General features: G+C 33.1%; 1 protein-coding gene across 1 annotated transcript in view; it reads right to left on the bottom strand.

The window, feature by feature from the left end:
• The window catches only part of LOC150103219 (epithelial splicing regulatory protein 2-like), a 71,616-nt gene that overhangs the window by 41,509 nt on the left and 12,564 nt on the right, over positions 1 to 17,543 (bottom strand). Inside the window, exons 2-3 of the mRNA XM_090397869.1 lie at positions 11,430 to 11,524; positions 1,941 to 2,156 (exon numbers count right to left, since the gene is read on the bottom strand). Coding sequence (XP_090253995.1) covers positions 1,941 to 2,156; positions 11,430 to 11,524 — 311 coding nt within the window. The remainder of the gene's footprint in view (positions 1 to 1,940; positions 2,157 to 11,429; positions 11,525 to 17,543) is intronic.

Below are 17,543 nucleotides of genomic sequence, written 5' to 3'. Positions count from 1 at the left end.
TAATTTTAAAGAAAATCTATTTTTTTAATTATTTCACTAAATTAAACGAAAAATATTTTACTAATTAAATAGTAAAACACATACATACAAAGTTAGACAGTGGATAGGTAAAATATTACCAGTCAATTAAAACTATAAATTCAGAGTTGATTTTAAGTATTAGGTTTCATCCATAATAATTTAAGGCAAAAAAGTTTGGTATTTGGATTTTTGCCGACTTTGATGGGTTTTCGCATGATAATTGTATAATAAAAAAATAAATAGCTAAATAAATCCTCTGATACCTATTATTCTTCAAAGGCGAGGCTATATTATCTATAAAGAAATATGGATAATATAGATAATAAAAAAGAAAGGCAGTTCAATGCTCTCAGTGATTTCATAGGCTACTAGGTAAGGAGAGTACGACTGACAACTGCTGCCATCTCGTGGTATCTAACTTTATTACTAGCTAGATATTATTGTCCGAAATACTGCAAGTTATATGGTCGAAAAAAAATTCCTCTAATCGGATATTAGAATCACGATACAGCGCTATAGAAACACACGCGTACTTAATGGTTGAATACGAAGTGTTATTGCTTTCCAGAATTTAACGGAAGTGGAAATATTCTTAAACACATATATTCCAACCCTGGTGCCTTTAAAATAATCTGTATTTGTAAATTCTGCTATTCGCTGATTTGCGAAGGATTAAGGCTAGAGCTTCGTCTATTCTTTTTGGCGAATAAAAAAAGGCGTTAGAGGATTTATTTATTTCTTTTATAATTAACGACCGTTTATGAAAGAATTAAAACGAATCAGTAACAGAAAAAAATAAAAAATATATATAAGCATAAATGGATGGATCACGTTGAAAGAATGAAAACAGAAAAAAAATACCAAAACAAGTTTTAAATTACAAACCATTAGGAAAAAGAAAACTATGACGTCCTCTAAAGAGACTCAACGATGACTTCTAAGCCCAGAACAGGCCACTCTAGGCCTAAATCCTTGAAAAGTGTGATAATAATTAACAACGGCGATACGGTTTAATACTTCAATTTTAATATTCAGCATATTTTTTTATTCTCTTAGGCATAATAATAACATACAAGAGCGAGACTACTGATTCAAGGATTTACTAGGTACTGTTATATAATTTAATTAGTTCAGAGCATGCGCTGAAGATGCCAAACAGTATCGAAATCTCTGCAAAAATAAATCGCTGTAGAATATCAATTGTATTTGGAAAAATCAAAAATTTCTACTATGAATATTCATAATTTCAAAGCCAAATTTCAATTAAATTATAACTGATTGAAATCTTTCATCACTTTCTTGATGTTATATGAAATCGGGTATTAGAAATCGCTTGTGATTATAAAATAAATTATGTTACGTATCGGATTATCGCTATATTTTGTAGATTGTTTTTATTTTCTTTTTCTTTTTTCTGCGGTGTTCAATAAGCATACGATAAACGCTGCTTCAAGCTAGAAAATTCGAATTATGAATGTGAACGCTTACTAATACAGTGTTAAATCTTGTGAGTATATCCACTTCTTTTTAATAAACGATATAAGATTCTTCTCATCGAAGATATCAATACGTCTAAGTTACTGACAATTCCCATAAGTACTTTATGTTACCTCACAAGCCAATTTATGCTCCTTAACCCTTGCTGCGTTGTTTTGAATAAAATATTTCAGCGTTGTTTTGAATAAAATAACTTATTTCAGCAATAATTCCATAAAATGCTTCGTGAGACTTTGAACTTTAGACGGCAGTGTTATGACTTCGTGGAATAGTAGCCCCCAGCAATTGTACCCGAGGTGTCTGTTTACGAAACGCACCAGAACTTGCAGAAAGGGACTGAACGTCCGTCTAGATCACTTTGACAACGTACGTGTTTGTTTCCAGCAATATCAGTAGTTGGAATTTCAGTCGAGCAATCCTACCTGCTGGACTTCGGACTCGGTGCTTCGGAATAACTCGATGTAGCGCGAACCTATTACTTCTCGATGCTTCTGTAAGGCTTTGTTTGCCAGCTCTTCACAGTCGAATAGAACAAAAGCATCCCCTGATGCCCGACCGTCAGATTTCCGAATAAACAGAATCCCTTCTTCTCCACCAGTGACGGGACAACAGTTGTCGCCTGCAGCGAAAAATTCGACCTGTGAAAGATAAAAATGAATGCTTATCTGATAAACACAATATCTTATTGAAGAATGCATCCTAATAAATAATATCGACTTTAATAAGTTCATTATTATTATTAATATCATCTAAAAATTATTACTGTGCACACATTGAAAATTTTATCCTTGACAAACATTACGCCTTCAGCAATACACTAAATGTTTTGTCAAGGCTGGTATGTAAGATCATTCTTAGGAAAATTATTCAATCCGTTCAAATTGCACCAGACTGTTCTTTTTTGAACAATGGCTATAATCTCATTGTAAGCTATTAGCTTCGATATAGGAGTTGAATGATGACTTCCTTTTCTCAGTATTATTCATCGTGAAGTGTATTTTTTATGAAGAATGCCACTGAAAAACACACAAAGCAATCTCCAAGAATTTATCTAATTATGCTTATCATACGAAATTAAATAAGCAAATGGTCTGATAACCCATTTATCCAAAAGCGAGTTATCTAAACATATTTGGAAACGAAATCTATAGGTGAATATCTGTTAAGTGCAAACAAGTGGCAATTTTTATCTATTAGACTTTGTACTATTATTTCATCAATAGAGATGGGAACACTTAAAAGTTCACACACACACACACACACACACACACACACACACACACACACACACACACACACACACACACACACACACACACACACACACACACACACACACACACACACACACACACACACACACACGAAGATAGGAAGCATATACTCTGTTGTAAAAATCGTGTCATTACCTAGATTTTTTTATTTTTTATTTTTTTGAATACTGAGTACTAGTAACAAACCACGTGTCGAATTAAGATATAAAAGCTAGATATGAACAAGTATAGTTGCGTACAATACTGGAAATGGGATACATTCGACGTTTTCGCAAGCTTCACAGAAAGAGAGGGGGGGAGGGAATTTTCGCTCCATGCATCCCTCTTATTATTAAAAGTTTAAGAAAGGACTGAAGTAGTAAAAATTTCTTTAAGAAATTTTTGAATGTTTTAAAACTTTCGGAAAATTTATTTTCTAATAATATTAAGAATATTTTTCTTTTATGAGGAAGGTTTTAATCCAAGAGTAACACAAAAAGCACACGAAGTATGAACTTTTTTCACGGAGACCTTAATACAGATTTAAATTAAATCTAATATCATCCTTTATTATATTTAATACCATCCTTAAGTATATATTGCTGTTTAGAATTATCCGAAGCAACTAAAGATATTATGATGCTGTATGTATTCGTATGTTCTTCTGGCCAGTTTGTCTGCTTTACAAGGCTGCATAGAAGCTTTGTTCGATTCGGTGGTAAATGGATCTACACTGTTTTGAATTACGTTATATTATCATAATGCATGTCAGATTTTCAGCCAATGCAAAATAAAATTTGGTTGGCCAAAGGATCAAAGATGATAAGTAGGAAGAGATCGATCTACAGATGGCCTCTAAGGCTAGTGTATGTCGAAGAATCAAAGAGTTGTTTGACCAAATTGAGTCCATCCTCACCTTCACATAGTTTAGGTACCCCTGAATACTGAATCAACAAGGATAGACGTAATTTGATGCTGAGTCATTAGTAGTAGTAGCAAAGAAAAAATATTATAAATAGACTAAATATAGATGCATTTTGAACTGTCTATGTATATAAATACATAACCCAAACTAATTTTGGTTTAGTAATACAGTCATTAAATTTGGATTGTCAACGCTTGGTGAAGTGCGATGGTTGAGTTAAGTATGGTGGGGAGAAAAGAAGATCACAATTAGTCATGAAAGGTACTTTTAATTCATTAGGATCTTGCTATTTTCAAAGGTGTGTGTGTTTCAAAGACAAGCTATAGTCAATCAGATTTTACCTAACTTTAGCTTGCTGTATTGTAGAGAAAAAAAAGATTGTTGTCTTAACATTTTCAGCTTTTCTGCTTAATTCAATCTTTGCAAATTATCTGCATATATTGCGCAGAAAAGTGTTATTTCGGTTTACAATATCAAATTATTATATCTCTTATTATTAAGTAAATTAACAAAGAATTTACTTTGCTAATGATCAAAGCATCCTTTGATCATTAGCATAGTAGAGAAACAGATTTTTCAAGGATTATTGGAATTCATGAAGTAAGTTACATGATGGTGCGATATAACATATTCTCCATTGCGTTGTGTAGTGGCACATTCTGTTGATTGGTGCGATATTGCATCATATTTTCTTGCGCAAATTTTTCAGTTTCTAGTATACTTAAGACATGATTCCAATGTATACAATTTTTTCCTCGTCTCGTTTGACCACTCGTATTGGATATGTTAAGACAGAAACTTAATACAGTTTTTATACAGATTGGATGGCTTCTCTTTCGTTTGTGTTTATAAACGGTGAAGACAATGTCATCGAACATTTTTAAAGCTGGTGTTTTAATGTTCAGGAAATTGCATCATTTAGGTAGCCAGTTCGTAGCAATATTTTTCAAAAGATACTATGGCTAGTTCAGACAAGTACTATCCTCTTTTGATATAGAGTATGCAAAGGGTATAGTGATAAATGGGAGGTAGTTCCTTCAGATATTTAGTGTTTACCACCATAATGTATATTTTATTTAATTATGTAGTTTCTTATTATTTTAACGTAGCAAAAAAAATTAATTTCACCAATTTAAAATCAGTTCCCAACTAAGCTCTCAATTTTAAAGTTTCGAATATATCTTTATAGACATTAAAATAATATATGGATTACCATCTTTTATAGTACATTTTTGTAGGAGATAATCGTTATCTTTCTTGGAGAAGAAACATGAAGTTTTTGCTTCTTATTTACTTCTTGATTGCTTTGTTTAAATTGTGTACTTCACGTTTGTTGTTAATTCTCATTTATGTTATCATGGTTCATTAAGTATTGTTACGAGCAACAGGCTTAGCACTTCGTAAATTACTACAGTTGATAGCTTAAAAGACCTTGACACGACTTTTATATGTATATCAAATGACAGCTACGTTACTTGCTTTTGAGAGAACCACTCAAAGAACTTTAACACATGGAAGACATAGTCATAGACATAGTTAAAGTAATACTTAATGATCCTGTTTGTGTTTTTGTTGAGAGAGAGAGAGAGAGAGAGAGAGGGAATACATGTGTGTGTTACACAAAAACAAACTTGTATGTGTTCACTCGAATACACAAGTTTGTTTTGCGACACAGTGAAACCAGTGAGTCAACACACGCCTTGCATGAGTCATATATGCATGCATAAAATCATTTAGATTCGGTTTATTTCATGCTATCTAAAATGGGTTATTTATTGTGTCAAAAATGACAAGAGATTTTTAGAATAAGCCCAATATTAGTTTTTATCTATTACGGATCCTTCAAAAAAAAAAAAAAACATAACGAAATAAAATAAGATCATAGTTTTGTTATTTATTTTTTCCGTTAGGAATTTAGAAAGGTCACACCGTACAAGTTTGCATTGGAATACTACGTACTGAATTCCATCGTCTTAGTTTCCGTGGCAGGACTTCTATGTATAGGCGTCATCCCAAACAACGGAACGACATCGTATGGGGTGACCCCTGTGCGTAAAAAAAAATAATTAAATAAATAAAAAATATAGTATGGAGTGACAAATTATAATATCTACTAGTCAGTTCAATATGCAGATAGTCCATTTGATCCATCCTCGATTAATAGTTGCAGTCCATTATTTCATCATACTGATATATCGACACAATTGCAAGCTAAACTCATAAAGAGTTGTAAAGCTAGAAGAAGAAGAAGAAGATATATCGACACTCGTGACCTCGCTCTGTTACGCCATTACCATAATCAATATGTAAAGAAAAATTCACTAGTGACTAAATATACCAAAATGACTGAAAAACTGTTATGTTGATTTATTGATTCTTTCGTTGGAGATGTACACATCCTTCATGTACAACTATCTCATCATATATTCTCCTATTTGTGTAAGTGAAAACAAGTAGGCAGATAAGCAAGTGAAAAAAATTAATTAATTTCGCATAAAAATAATTTATAGTTGTTGAGTAGGAAACGGACTCCTTTAGTTTTTAAACATAAATATATGACTTTTAAGGGATATCCATATAAATAAAACAGGAAAAGAACAATAAACAAAGAATTTATTATTGGCAATTTCCTACATAGTTGATAATATTGCAATTTGATGAACAGGTCAATAACAATTTAAAAAATAAAAAAGGAATACGCATTACTTTTGTTTAGTACTAGTCTCTGAAAGAGTGATAATGAGCAAAAAGTATAGTTGGGTGAATAGATCCGGATTAGATTATGTTGTTTGGAATTCTGACCGAATTATCTAAGGCTGTCAGGCCAGTGTATTATGTCTATTATGGATCTGGGAAAATGAATAGTTGAGACGTGTTTTTTTTTTTTTTTTTTTTTTTTTATAACCCTGCCCCTTTTCTATTTCTTAAAAGTCAGAGCAGGTTACTTAAACGTAATTTTGAAAGCCTGTACTTGGTACCACAAGTAGAGGCTTGTACTTGTGGTACCAAGATGTAAGATTATATTGAGTATCGTAGCAAAGATTGATACTGTAACGGTCTAACGAAAAGTCTGTACGGATGACAGTAAGCCTACTTATGGTACTATTCAGTTTGTATTTTGATATAATTCAAGTAAATATAAAATCCAGAACAGCATATTTACACAAAAACAAACATCATTAGCAATAGTCAACAACCCAACAAATTCCATTTTGATCTTAAATGAAACAAATAAAAACAACTTCTCAATTTACAGTATTTTTACGTAGAAATGAACTCTGCTTAACCTTCTTAAAGATTTATTTTTCATTTACACATAAAAAAATCGACAAATTTGTTTCGTGAACTAGTCAATATTTAGCTCACAGAAATATAGTTTCTTCTCCCAAACGAAACTGGATTCTCAACCGCAACTGACACAAAATAACCGGGGAAAAAAAAACAATATGCACATGATAATATTAATTGAGATTAGAAACATGAGAGAGCAGAAGTTGTTTCGTGTCACCTTTCCTCCAGGAATGCACTCAACTTGCTGTGAGACGAACAGTGAACACCGACAAATGATTTCCAAACTTCAGGACTAAAATAGTGCTGCCTGCTTCTTTTGAGGAATAAAAAGCGTAAGAGGATTCATTTATTTTCAGAGAGTCACACGGTATTCTGTAATCTTAGGAGACTATTCCCCTCTACTTGTGAAATTCATTTTTGTTTATTATCTATTAATGGCGTTTTTTTTTTCCTTCCCTTAAGATCTGTTTTCGTCTTTGGCAAAGAGCTATTACCCCCCCTCCCCCCGCCCATCTCTGACAAGGCACAATTCTTTTGCTATAAATTATCTAATATTTACATATCCATTTGTTCTATTAATATTGCTTGTCATGATATTCCTTATTTAATATTGCAGTTGCCAGATTTAGCAAGAAAACAATTACTTGTATAAACAGATCATTAATTGTTCATTATATTGATTCATATTCTATAGATGACTTCATTTGTTCTTATGTTATTTTATGACCAGTAGATAATATAGCTCGCTCTGTATTGTTTACAGCCAAATGAAAGCCACAGATATTACTTAAGATTCATTTTAATGCATTTAATTTTTACATTAATACATTATTTTAATGCATTTAATTTTTACATTAATACATTATTTTAATACATTTTTTAAAATTTCTGTAAAATTGTAAGCAATATACACCTTATAATAATTTTAAATTTGCATAAATATGTAATAAAGATTAACATAATAAAGTTTATCGCGTATTTATGGCTCATAATACATAATTATTTACTTGAAAATAAGAAGAAAAAAAAACTGCAGTGAAAAGTAGTGCCTTTAGCCGCTAGGAAATAAATAAACATACGCTGTCCTGATTTACGTTTGTGGCTAAATTATCATAAAATATAATGTCAAAATATACACCCACACAACTGCTGAAATCTACTAACTATTAACTCTACTTTTACAATCAGTATCGCCTCCGAAACGTTGTCAGAAGTATGACGAATTGAGTCAGAATACCCCTCTAAAACGCGAGGAACCTCTATAAGGGATTTTTATTTGAGGGTGTTAGCCGGTCTCGTACTGAAATGTGCAGTGTTTTATTATTGCAAAACAAGCAGGAACACACACACAAGCTGTAATTTTAACCCATTTTAATTCCTATATTAATCTGTAAGATAACAATGCTTTTAAGGTAATATTGGATGCACTGTATCTGTTAACCACTATAGCTAGCCACAGTAATTATTAATTTTTGTTTATTTATTCAAAGAGAAAGGCATGGGTACCCACACTCCCTGACACACATTACATACTTTTGGGAAATAATAATAATTGTTATTATTATAATTATTACACGGGCAACTCCATGGAGTCTGTAGACTCATCGAGGGAGGCCCTAAATATTATACCAAGCACTATCCAACATTCGCACAATATTATCACTATTATTATTATTTGACACCTCCACAGGGAGCCCAAGGACTCATCGAGGGAGGATACCAGCTCTACAACTCCGTCTCCACCATTCAATCACCAACTGACCGCAACTATACAATCTACCGCCGACCACCACTGGTATTTCTACAGACAATCACGGGTTCGAACCCGCAGCCTTTTGCCTGGAAAGCGAATACGCTATCCACTCGGCCAACCAGGCCGGATATCTATGATACTTTGCTTTGAACTTATTCATAGTCATGGCACCCACAACAGACTCTGGCAACCTATTCCATTCATTTACCACTCTCCAAGCAAAAAAATCTAGTCCTCACACCCTTGCTAACCACAGCCTCGCTCAATTTCCAAGATCGACCCCTAGTTCTCCCACTACCAGACTGTTCTAAAAAAATGTCCTCTGTATTAATCCTGCAAAAAACTTTTCAGCAGTTTTTATATCTCGATTATATCACCCCTTTACCGCCTATCAACCAATTTATGTAACCTCCAAATCTTTAACTTATTCTCATAAGGTGCATTCTATAGATTTGTGGTCATCTTGGTCACTCTCCTCTGGATCCTCTCCACCTCCTCCTCATCGCCAAGAAACCCAGCCGACTAGGTTAAAATATTTTCCCTCTTAAACAAAGTTCTATCTCAGAAACAGCAAGTCATGAATTATTTACAAAAAAGTATAGAATTTGATAATGATTTAAAATGGAGTAGTATATGTAACTTTTTAAAAAATATTAAAATTTAAAAAATTTAAAACCAGCTGTATTTGAATCCATCTGGAACACAAAGTCCAACAATTAGTTCGATGTTGGGTTAGTTCGATAATGGGAGGAAAACTAAGATTTTTCCTCCTGCCAAGAAAACTAGTGCATTATGCTCAAATATTTAAGTATTTATTAGAATTCTCGCTTATTTGAATTCATATAAGTATAAAATCTGAGAGCGTACAATATTAAAAAAAAATTCTGTTTCTCATTTTTTTTTTTTTTTTTACTTGTATTGACCTATCAGTTAAACAGGTTGAATACGATTCATCTTTTAACTTTGTGCTTTCCTTTTCAGCATGACTTTTCTATTACGGTTCTGAAAGAAATCCATGAAATAAAAAAGAATAGCTACTTACTATACCAGTGCTGTGAATTTAAAAATATAGCTAACTTAACAAGCTAAGAAAAATATTTTTATCAGTTTGTTAGTGGGCTTGGAAGATATGTCAGCTAAATTTATAACAGTTGTACTTAAAAAAAAAAAAAAAAATCAGCTAACGCCTTTTTATTCCCGTATATACGGGAGTAGGCGAGGCCATTTAGCCCTATCTAACTTTTGGAGACTGAGTGGGCAGTTCAATCTCCACTGGTACCCAATCAGAGACAGATGGCCCAAGGCTATCACTAATTAAGCGGTACGCAGTGAAGAGAGACGGCTCAAATGTGCCGCCATCTCGTGGTCTCTAACCCTAACACAATATATTTAATGTCTGAAATAATGTGGGTTCTACGGTCGATTTTCTTGAGTTTACAGGACGAAAAACCCGAGTTTCCGGGAGGAAAAACCTGCTTGCCCGTGCCAGAGATCGACTAACTCGGGAACCGGTCGAAAAAAGGCTTAGAAAAATTTCCTCTAGTCGCCGACTAGACTCGAAACCAAGACTTCCTTCGTGCGGCCTAGCGCGGTGGTGTGCAAGCGCCACATCCACTGAGCTACACAGGCTCTTGAGCTACACAGGCTTGGTGTTTTAATGCTTCATTCATTTTAGACGCAGAAAATCGAATACTGTCAATAGGTACATTAAAATTAACTCAGTAAACGTGTAGTTTTAATATTAGAAACTCGTAATCCTGTACTGCCATTAAATAAGACAGATGTGTATAAGTTATGAAATATTCTAGCATTATTTATACAAAATATGTATGCCACAGCGAAATATGACCTATTTTACTTTTCAATAACCTATACCTGATTAGAAACATGCAAAAAATAGGAACGTGCAACTAATAAGAACTAAGATCGTTACAATTCAAACTACTGCCTGAAGTCCAAACGATGAATTTTAAATGCATCAGGAATTTTAAATTTATCCAGGTGGGGTTTTAATATGAAATTATGACTATTCATTGATTAATATCGACATACATGCGAATTCTGCTAGTCATCTAACAAAAATGTGTTATTTTAATGAATTTTATATTCGTACACAGAATGTAAAAAATGATAGTCGATACAATATTAGCAATATTGTATAGCTAAAACACTAATAACAGCTAATCAGACTGACTGAAAATCCATTATATACAAAACATCAGAGAGAACATAATTTATTTTGGCATTAGAATAAGCTATAGTGGCGCTAATATCAAATGAAATCAGAGAAATAGGAAACTTTTACTTATGTGCTGCATTAATATGTCCATAAATAATACGTGATTTAATACATGAAATATACACAACTTGTAATAAAAGACAACTTTGTTTTTAACTGCGTACATATTTTGATGCATTTATCAAAATTGCTGGATACATATTTAAAACTGTTTTCTGCATAATTAAATTTATTAGCGAAGTTAGAAGATTCTAACGAACTCGGCAGGTGTCGCCTGATATCCCACTACTTTTAGCAGACGACTGGAACGTGAGTGTTTTAGGTACTAACTAACCTGGTCGTTTAAACTGTATCTTGTTTAAATTTCAGTAAAACGTTTCCCTAATCTACTAATTTATGAACTTATAATTTTACCTATTTCATATGCTTAATTAATTTAGTCATAATTACCACTTGTCTGGCAGTGCAGTCATACGGTAAGCCTCGCATGCGTACAATTACTTGTCCATTCCTTGAAAAATATACATATGTGCCGTTATTTTTTCCTGAGAAGAAAAAAAAATGGCATGAAATTTTAAAAAATTGGATTCCTGTATTAAAGAACATATACTTAATACAATATAAGTTGATAAATAGTCATTTGTTAATATTTGAGATGGTTGGCCATGAAATAATTAAATAATAGACTATAAAATATTCTCTATTTTTACAGTCATTTGTTCAATTTCAATATTTCAAAGTTAACCAAAATATATGGCAATATAGTTTATCCAATTTTCAGTTCAAATGGCTTAGTACCAATTTTAAATTATATTATGTTAGTGAATAGTGAACGGTCTTGATAATAATGCAAATCAAAATAAAATAAATAAATAAAACATTCATCAAAAGGAAAATGTTTTTTAAGACGATACTATTAATGGGTTAGTTTTTACTATAAAATATTCTCTATTTTTACAGTCATTTGTTAAGTTTCAATATTTCAAAGTTAACCAAAATATATTGCAATATAGTTTATCCAATTTTCAGTTCAAATGGCTTAGTACTAGTTTTAAATTATATTATGTTAGTGAATGGTGAACGCTGTAGTTGAGGTGATGTGTGTGGGGGGGGGGAGTTAACGGTCTTGATAATAATGCAAATCAAAATAAAATAAATAAATAAAACATCCATCAAAAGGAAAATGTTTTAAGACGATACTATTAATGGGTTAGTTTTTTTAAACCTTTTTAACAACAACACCATATTTAGTTGGCCTCCCCCCCTCCCCCAAAAAAAAAAATATATATATATATGTTAAAAAATACCAAGCAATTTTAAACCTAGTTTTACTCCATTTCCCAAGTAAGCAAACAAACAAACAAACAAGTCAAGTTTGCGCCTGCAAGTGATGCAAGTCTAGCTGATCCTACAGGTAGTGCAAGACCAAGGCAACTCGTGGTAAAGGTGGTATAAGCTCTGATCATTAATCTTAATATTTACCCTTATGTTTTGTATTAAACGCAAGGGGGCCACTACCCAGACCGGTTTCGACCTTTATTGAGGTCTCATCAGTGGGAGCCAGGCTAGAAATATCAAGATTTTAGTAATACAGAGCTTATAAGTATTTTACCAGAACAAGTTACCATAAGGTGTTTTAACCTTATTAAATAAAAATCTCAGGAGGAGATATAAATGTAGAAAGTATTTTACCTTGGATATAATAAATGTTAAAAAATACCAAGCAATTATACCCAAGGTAAAATACTTTCTACATTTATATCTCCTCCTGAGAGTTTTATTTAATAAGGTTAAAACACCTTATGGTAACTTTTTCTGGTAAAATACTTATAAGCTCTGTATTACTAAAATCTTGATATTTCTAGCCTGGCTCCCACTGATGAGACCTCAATAAAGGTCGAAACCGGTCTGGGTAGTGGCCCCCTTGCGTTTAATACAAAATATCATACATCCCCTTCTTGGAGATGTGTTTTGCCATTAAGGGTAAATATTAAGATTAGTGATCAGAACTTATGCCACCTTTACCACGAGTTGCCTTGGTCTTGCACTACCTGTAGGATCAGCTAGACTTGTATCACTTGCAGGCACAAACTTGACTTGTTTGTCTGTTTGCTTACTTGGGAAATGCAGTAAAACCAGGTTTAAAATTGCTTGGTATTTTTTAACATTTATTATACCCAAGGTAAAATACTTTCTATATATATATATATATATATATATATATATATATATATATATATATATATATATATATATATATATATATATATATATATATATATATATATATATATATATATATATATATATATATATATATATATATATATATATAGTCCGCGCGGTTAGCCTAGTGGCTTTGCGCTTCGCAACCATATGACTGGGGAAGGAGTGTCCTAGGCTCGATTCCCGTCGACGACGTGAAGAGCTGAATGATCTTCCTCAGCCATAGCCAAGTTAGCCAGTCTTGGGCATGGACAGTAGGGTTTTTCTCCCCAGTTTATCTGGGGCTTCTCATCCCGCAAGCAGGAAAACCGACCCCGTGAACACACAGGGATACAGCCAGGAATACCTCGAGGCATAGGGATGACCATTCTATCCTCGTATTTCGGTTACGAAATACAAGCATGCTTGGAGGGTTGTGGGCCTTAAAGGCCTGTTAAAGCCATTGATATATATATATATTACCTGCACAACATAAAAACCTTCACAAAAATATGAACTCCTACAAAGATGCTTGGGGGAGACCACATTCCTACCAGGCGCGTCCCCCGGGTGGAGGATGGGGAAACCCAAATGGGTTGCTCTCAATAAAGAATAAAGAGCCGTGGACCAAAGAATGTAGCAGAGACATGGCAAGCTGGCTACATTATTATGCCAGTAACCTCCATGAGCAGGAAAAAGTCTACAAACCGAGATAGTGCTACTACGTACGGGGCAGCCGACGCGCCTACTAGAAGACCACATAAAGTAGGTGAGAAATCAGCAATGTGGTCAGCCAAGGACGTGAAACATGTAGCCACTCTCAACATAAGATCATTATACTGACCTGGAAAACTGCAATTAGTCCAGGAAAATTTAAAAAGACTGAAATTGAGTATTTTAGGTTTATCAGAGACACATTGGTGTGGAGATGGATTTACCAGAAGGAAGACTATACTTCTCAGGAAGAAAAGATAACATACACAGAGAAGGAGTTGCATTATTAATCGAGAAGAAACTTACCCACTCAGTAATTGAAATAAAACCAGTGTCTCCTAGAATAATCACAGCCAAATTACAAGCAAAAGAAAAAGGTCAAACAATTAAAATAATCCAAATATATGCACCAGACAGATAGTAACCATTCAGAAGAAGAAATAGAAAATTTCTATGAAGAACTACAACAGGAAATAGATAATTCCAAAAATAGAGAACTCATGATAGTGATGGGAGATTTTAACGCTAAAATAGGATAGTTCACAGCAGACAAAAAAGATGTGAGGGAAATTTGGATACGGAGAGCTTGATGACAGAGGAGAACAATTACTCCACTTCTGTAAAGCAAATGGTCTAATGATTGCAAACACATTGTTCTATCAACGCCCTAATAATAAATATACATGGACATCCCCAGATGGTAATATAAAGAACTGCATAGACTATATCATAAACAAACAATGGAAAAGAGCAGTAAAAAATGTACGAACATTAAGAAGCTTTGATTTCGACACCGACCACGAAATATTAACTGCCAAAGTGAAGATAAAATTCAACAGGAAAAACAATATCAGAAGATAAGAAAACATCAACCTATCAAAACTAAAAGATAGCTCAAGCAAAAGTCGATTTTTAGAACAGATGTGCTTGAAATTAAAACCCTCCATCTTCCAGAACAGTGGAAAATACTGGGAAGAAGGAAAAGAAACAGTGTTGTCAATTGCAAAAGACATTCTAGGTACCAAACCCAAAATAAACAAACAGTGGCTAACCCAAAAAATCTTTGCTACAATAGAAGAGAAAAGAGAGGCCGAGATACTTGTAAACCAACAAAACAACGAAGAGAATAGAGAAAAACACAGAGCACTAAAAAATAAAGTTGATAACCTATGCAAAAAAGCCAAAAAAAATGGTTAGAAGAAAAAGCTAAGAAATGCCAAGAAGCATACCAACAAAACAACCTAAAAGTCTTCCATGAGAGAAATTACAAAAGAATTCTCAGCAAAAGCAGTAACAATGATAAAGAACAAGATGACTGAAACTCGGAATATTGAAGATATAAGAAAAATCTGGTCAAATCATTTTATGGCTATCTTTCACCAGGGAAACAAAACTACAATGCCAACAATAGAAGAAAATAATGACCACCCAAAAATTTTACAAGAAGAAGTTAGATACGCAATAAAACAGATGAAAAACAATAAAGCACCAGGTATTGATACTATCCCTACTGAACTGTGGTCATATGGAGGCAGCACATCAATCGAATATTTAACAATCCTATTCAATAAAATACTACAAACAGGAGAGATCCCAGATGACTGGAGAACTGGAAAGATTATCCCAATATACAAGAAAGGAGACAAAAGAGACTGCAGAAATTACAGACCAATCAATTTACTCTCCCACACCTATAAAATATTCGTAATAATTATACAAAATAGATTAAAAAAACACCTATAAAGAACTGATAGGCATAGAACAAGCTGGTTTCCGAAGAAACTATTCAACAACAGACCAGATTTTCACATTGCACCAACTAGCAGAGCTCAACTGGGAAGACCACAACTATATTGTTGTTTTGTGGACTTTGAACAAGCTTTTGATAGTATCAATAGAGAAATCCTTCTTAAAGTTCTATATAAAAAGTAATAGATAAATACATAATACAACTTCTGATAAAATATTACTCTAAGACAAATGCAGTAATTAAAAAGGACACACTCACAACAGAACCCATAGAGATCCAAAAAGGAGTAATGCAAGGATGCCCATTATCCCCATGCCTATTCAACATATATCTAGATGAAGTTGTAAAGAAGGCAATAGACAATGAGCCTGGAATCAGTGCCAATGGTTTAAACATAAATAATATCAAATATGCAGATTATCTTGTCCTTATTGCAAGAACCCCAAATGAACTACAAAGGTTAATAAACAAGCTAAACGAAACCTGTAAAACATATGACATGACAATAAATATACAAAAGACAAAAGTGCTGAAAATAGGGAGCAATATAACTACCATCTCAGCCACCCTAAGTGGAGAACAAATAGAACAAGTAGAAACTTCACATATCTTGGATCAAAACTAACAGAAACAATAGATGAACTCAAAATAATCAAACACAGAATAGCGATAGGATGGACCATCATGGGAAAATTACAGAAAATCTGGAAAACAAACATGATAGCTAAGCAAGCCAAAATCAAATTATATGAATCAATAATTATACTAACAGTCATCTATGGAGCTGAAGCATGGACAGTTAAGAAAAGAGAGGAGAAAAAAAAACTGCTGGCATTTGAAATGAAATGCTTAAGAAAAATAAATAGAACAAGTTGGATAGAAAAGAAAACAAACAGCACAGTCAGACAAGAATTATTGTATAAAAATACAATAATAGAAAAAATTAGAATACAACAACGTACAGTGTGATGCGTACAGTGTGATGGTTTGGTCACACTGTACGCATGGATGCAGACAGACTCCCTAACGTACTAATTAATACTTTTCCAACTGAAAAAAGAAGACCAAGAATTACCTGGCTGAAAGCAATAAAGAACATCTCAGGATGCAGAACATATAAGGAACTATTTCGGACAGCAAGGAATAGATAAGACTGGAAGATCCTGCTCAAGAGAAGACTCAACCCGTCTTAGACGGAAGAGAAGAAGAAGAAGAAGACAAAGATGCAATTCTGCTTCAGTTGAGTTGAATTGACAATATATGATATTACTAGCCTATTTCATATAGAAAGATGTGATCTTATGTTCATAAACCACAATAACAGATGTTCATTTTGATAATATTCTATTTTATTTATATCTATCAAAATATGGAGCAACAGACAAATTAAATTTAACAAAAAATTAGAATATTTTATAGTCAAATAATTATAGAAAAATTTACGAAAAAAATCTCAAATATTATTAGATATATGAAGAGCCAAAGGCTTCATATATGGGATGTAATATCCCTTAACTTAAACAAATCTCAAATATTATTTTAAAAAAATACTCCGAATATGAAACTGATGCAGTTAGGAGAATATTAGTTTCATTTGAAAGCAGATTTCACATGGGTTAGAGAAAATGTTCAGAGATCAAACACAGCTTTAATACGCCTAATTAGGTAAAAAGAAAGCACGACAAAAGAAAGAATCTGAATGTGCTGTTTCTGCGCCTAAAATTACAAAAAAAAAAAAAAAAACGGGTGGAATGAGAATAGCATAAGGAAAAACCCAAGAGAAATATCGATACACACACACACACACACACACACACACACACACACACACACACACACACACACACACACACACACACACACACACACACACACACACACATCATCATCATCAT

This window comes from Typopeltis vanoorti, chromosome 9, assembly GCF_054136105.1.
Source record: "Typopeltis vanoorti isolate ZY-2024b chromosome 9, IOZ_Tvanoo_1.0, whole genome shotgun sequence".
Lineage (NCBI taxonomy): Eukaryota > Metazoa > Arthropoda > Arachnida > Uropygi > Thelyphonidae > Typopeltis > Typopeltis vanoorti.
This window is presented reverse-complemented; position numbering and strand designations above follow the sequence as displayed.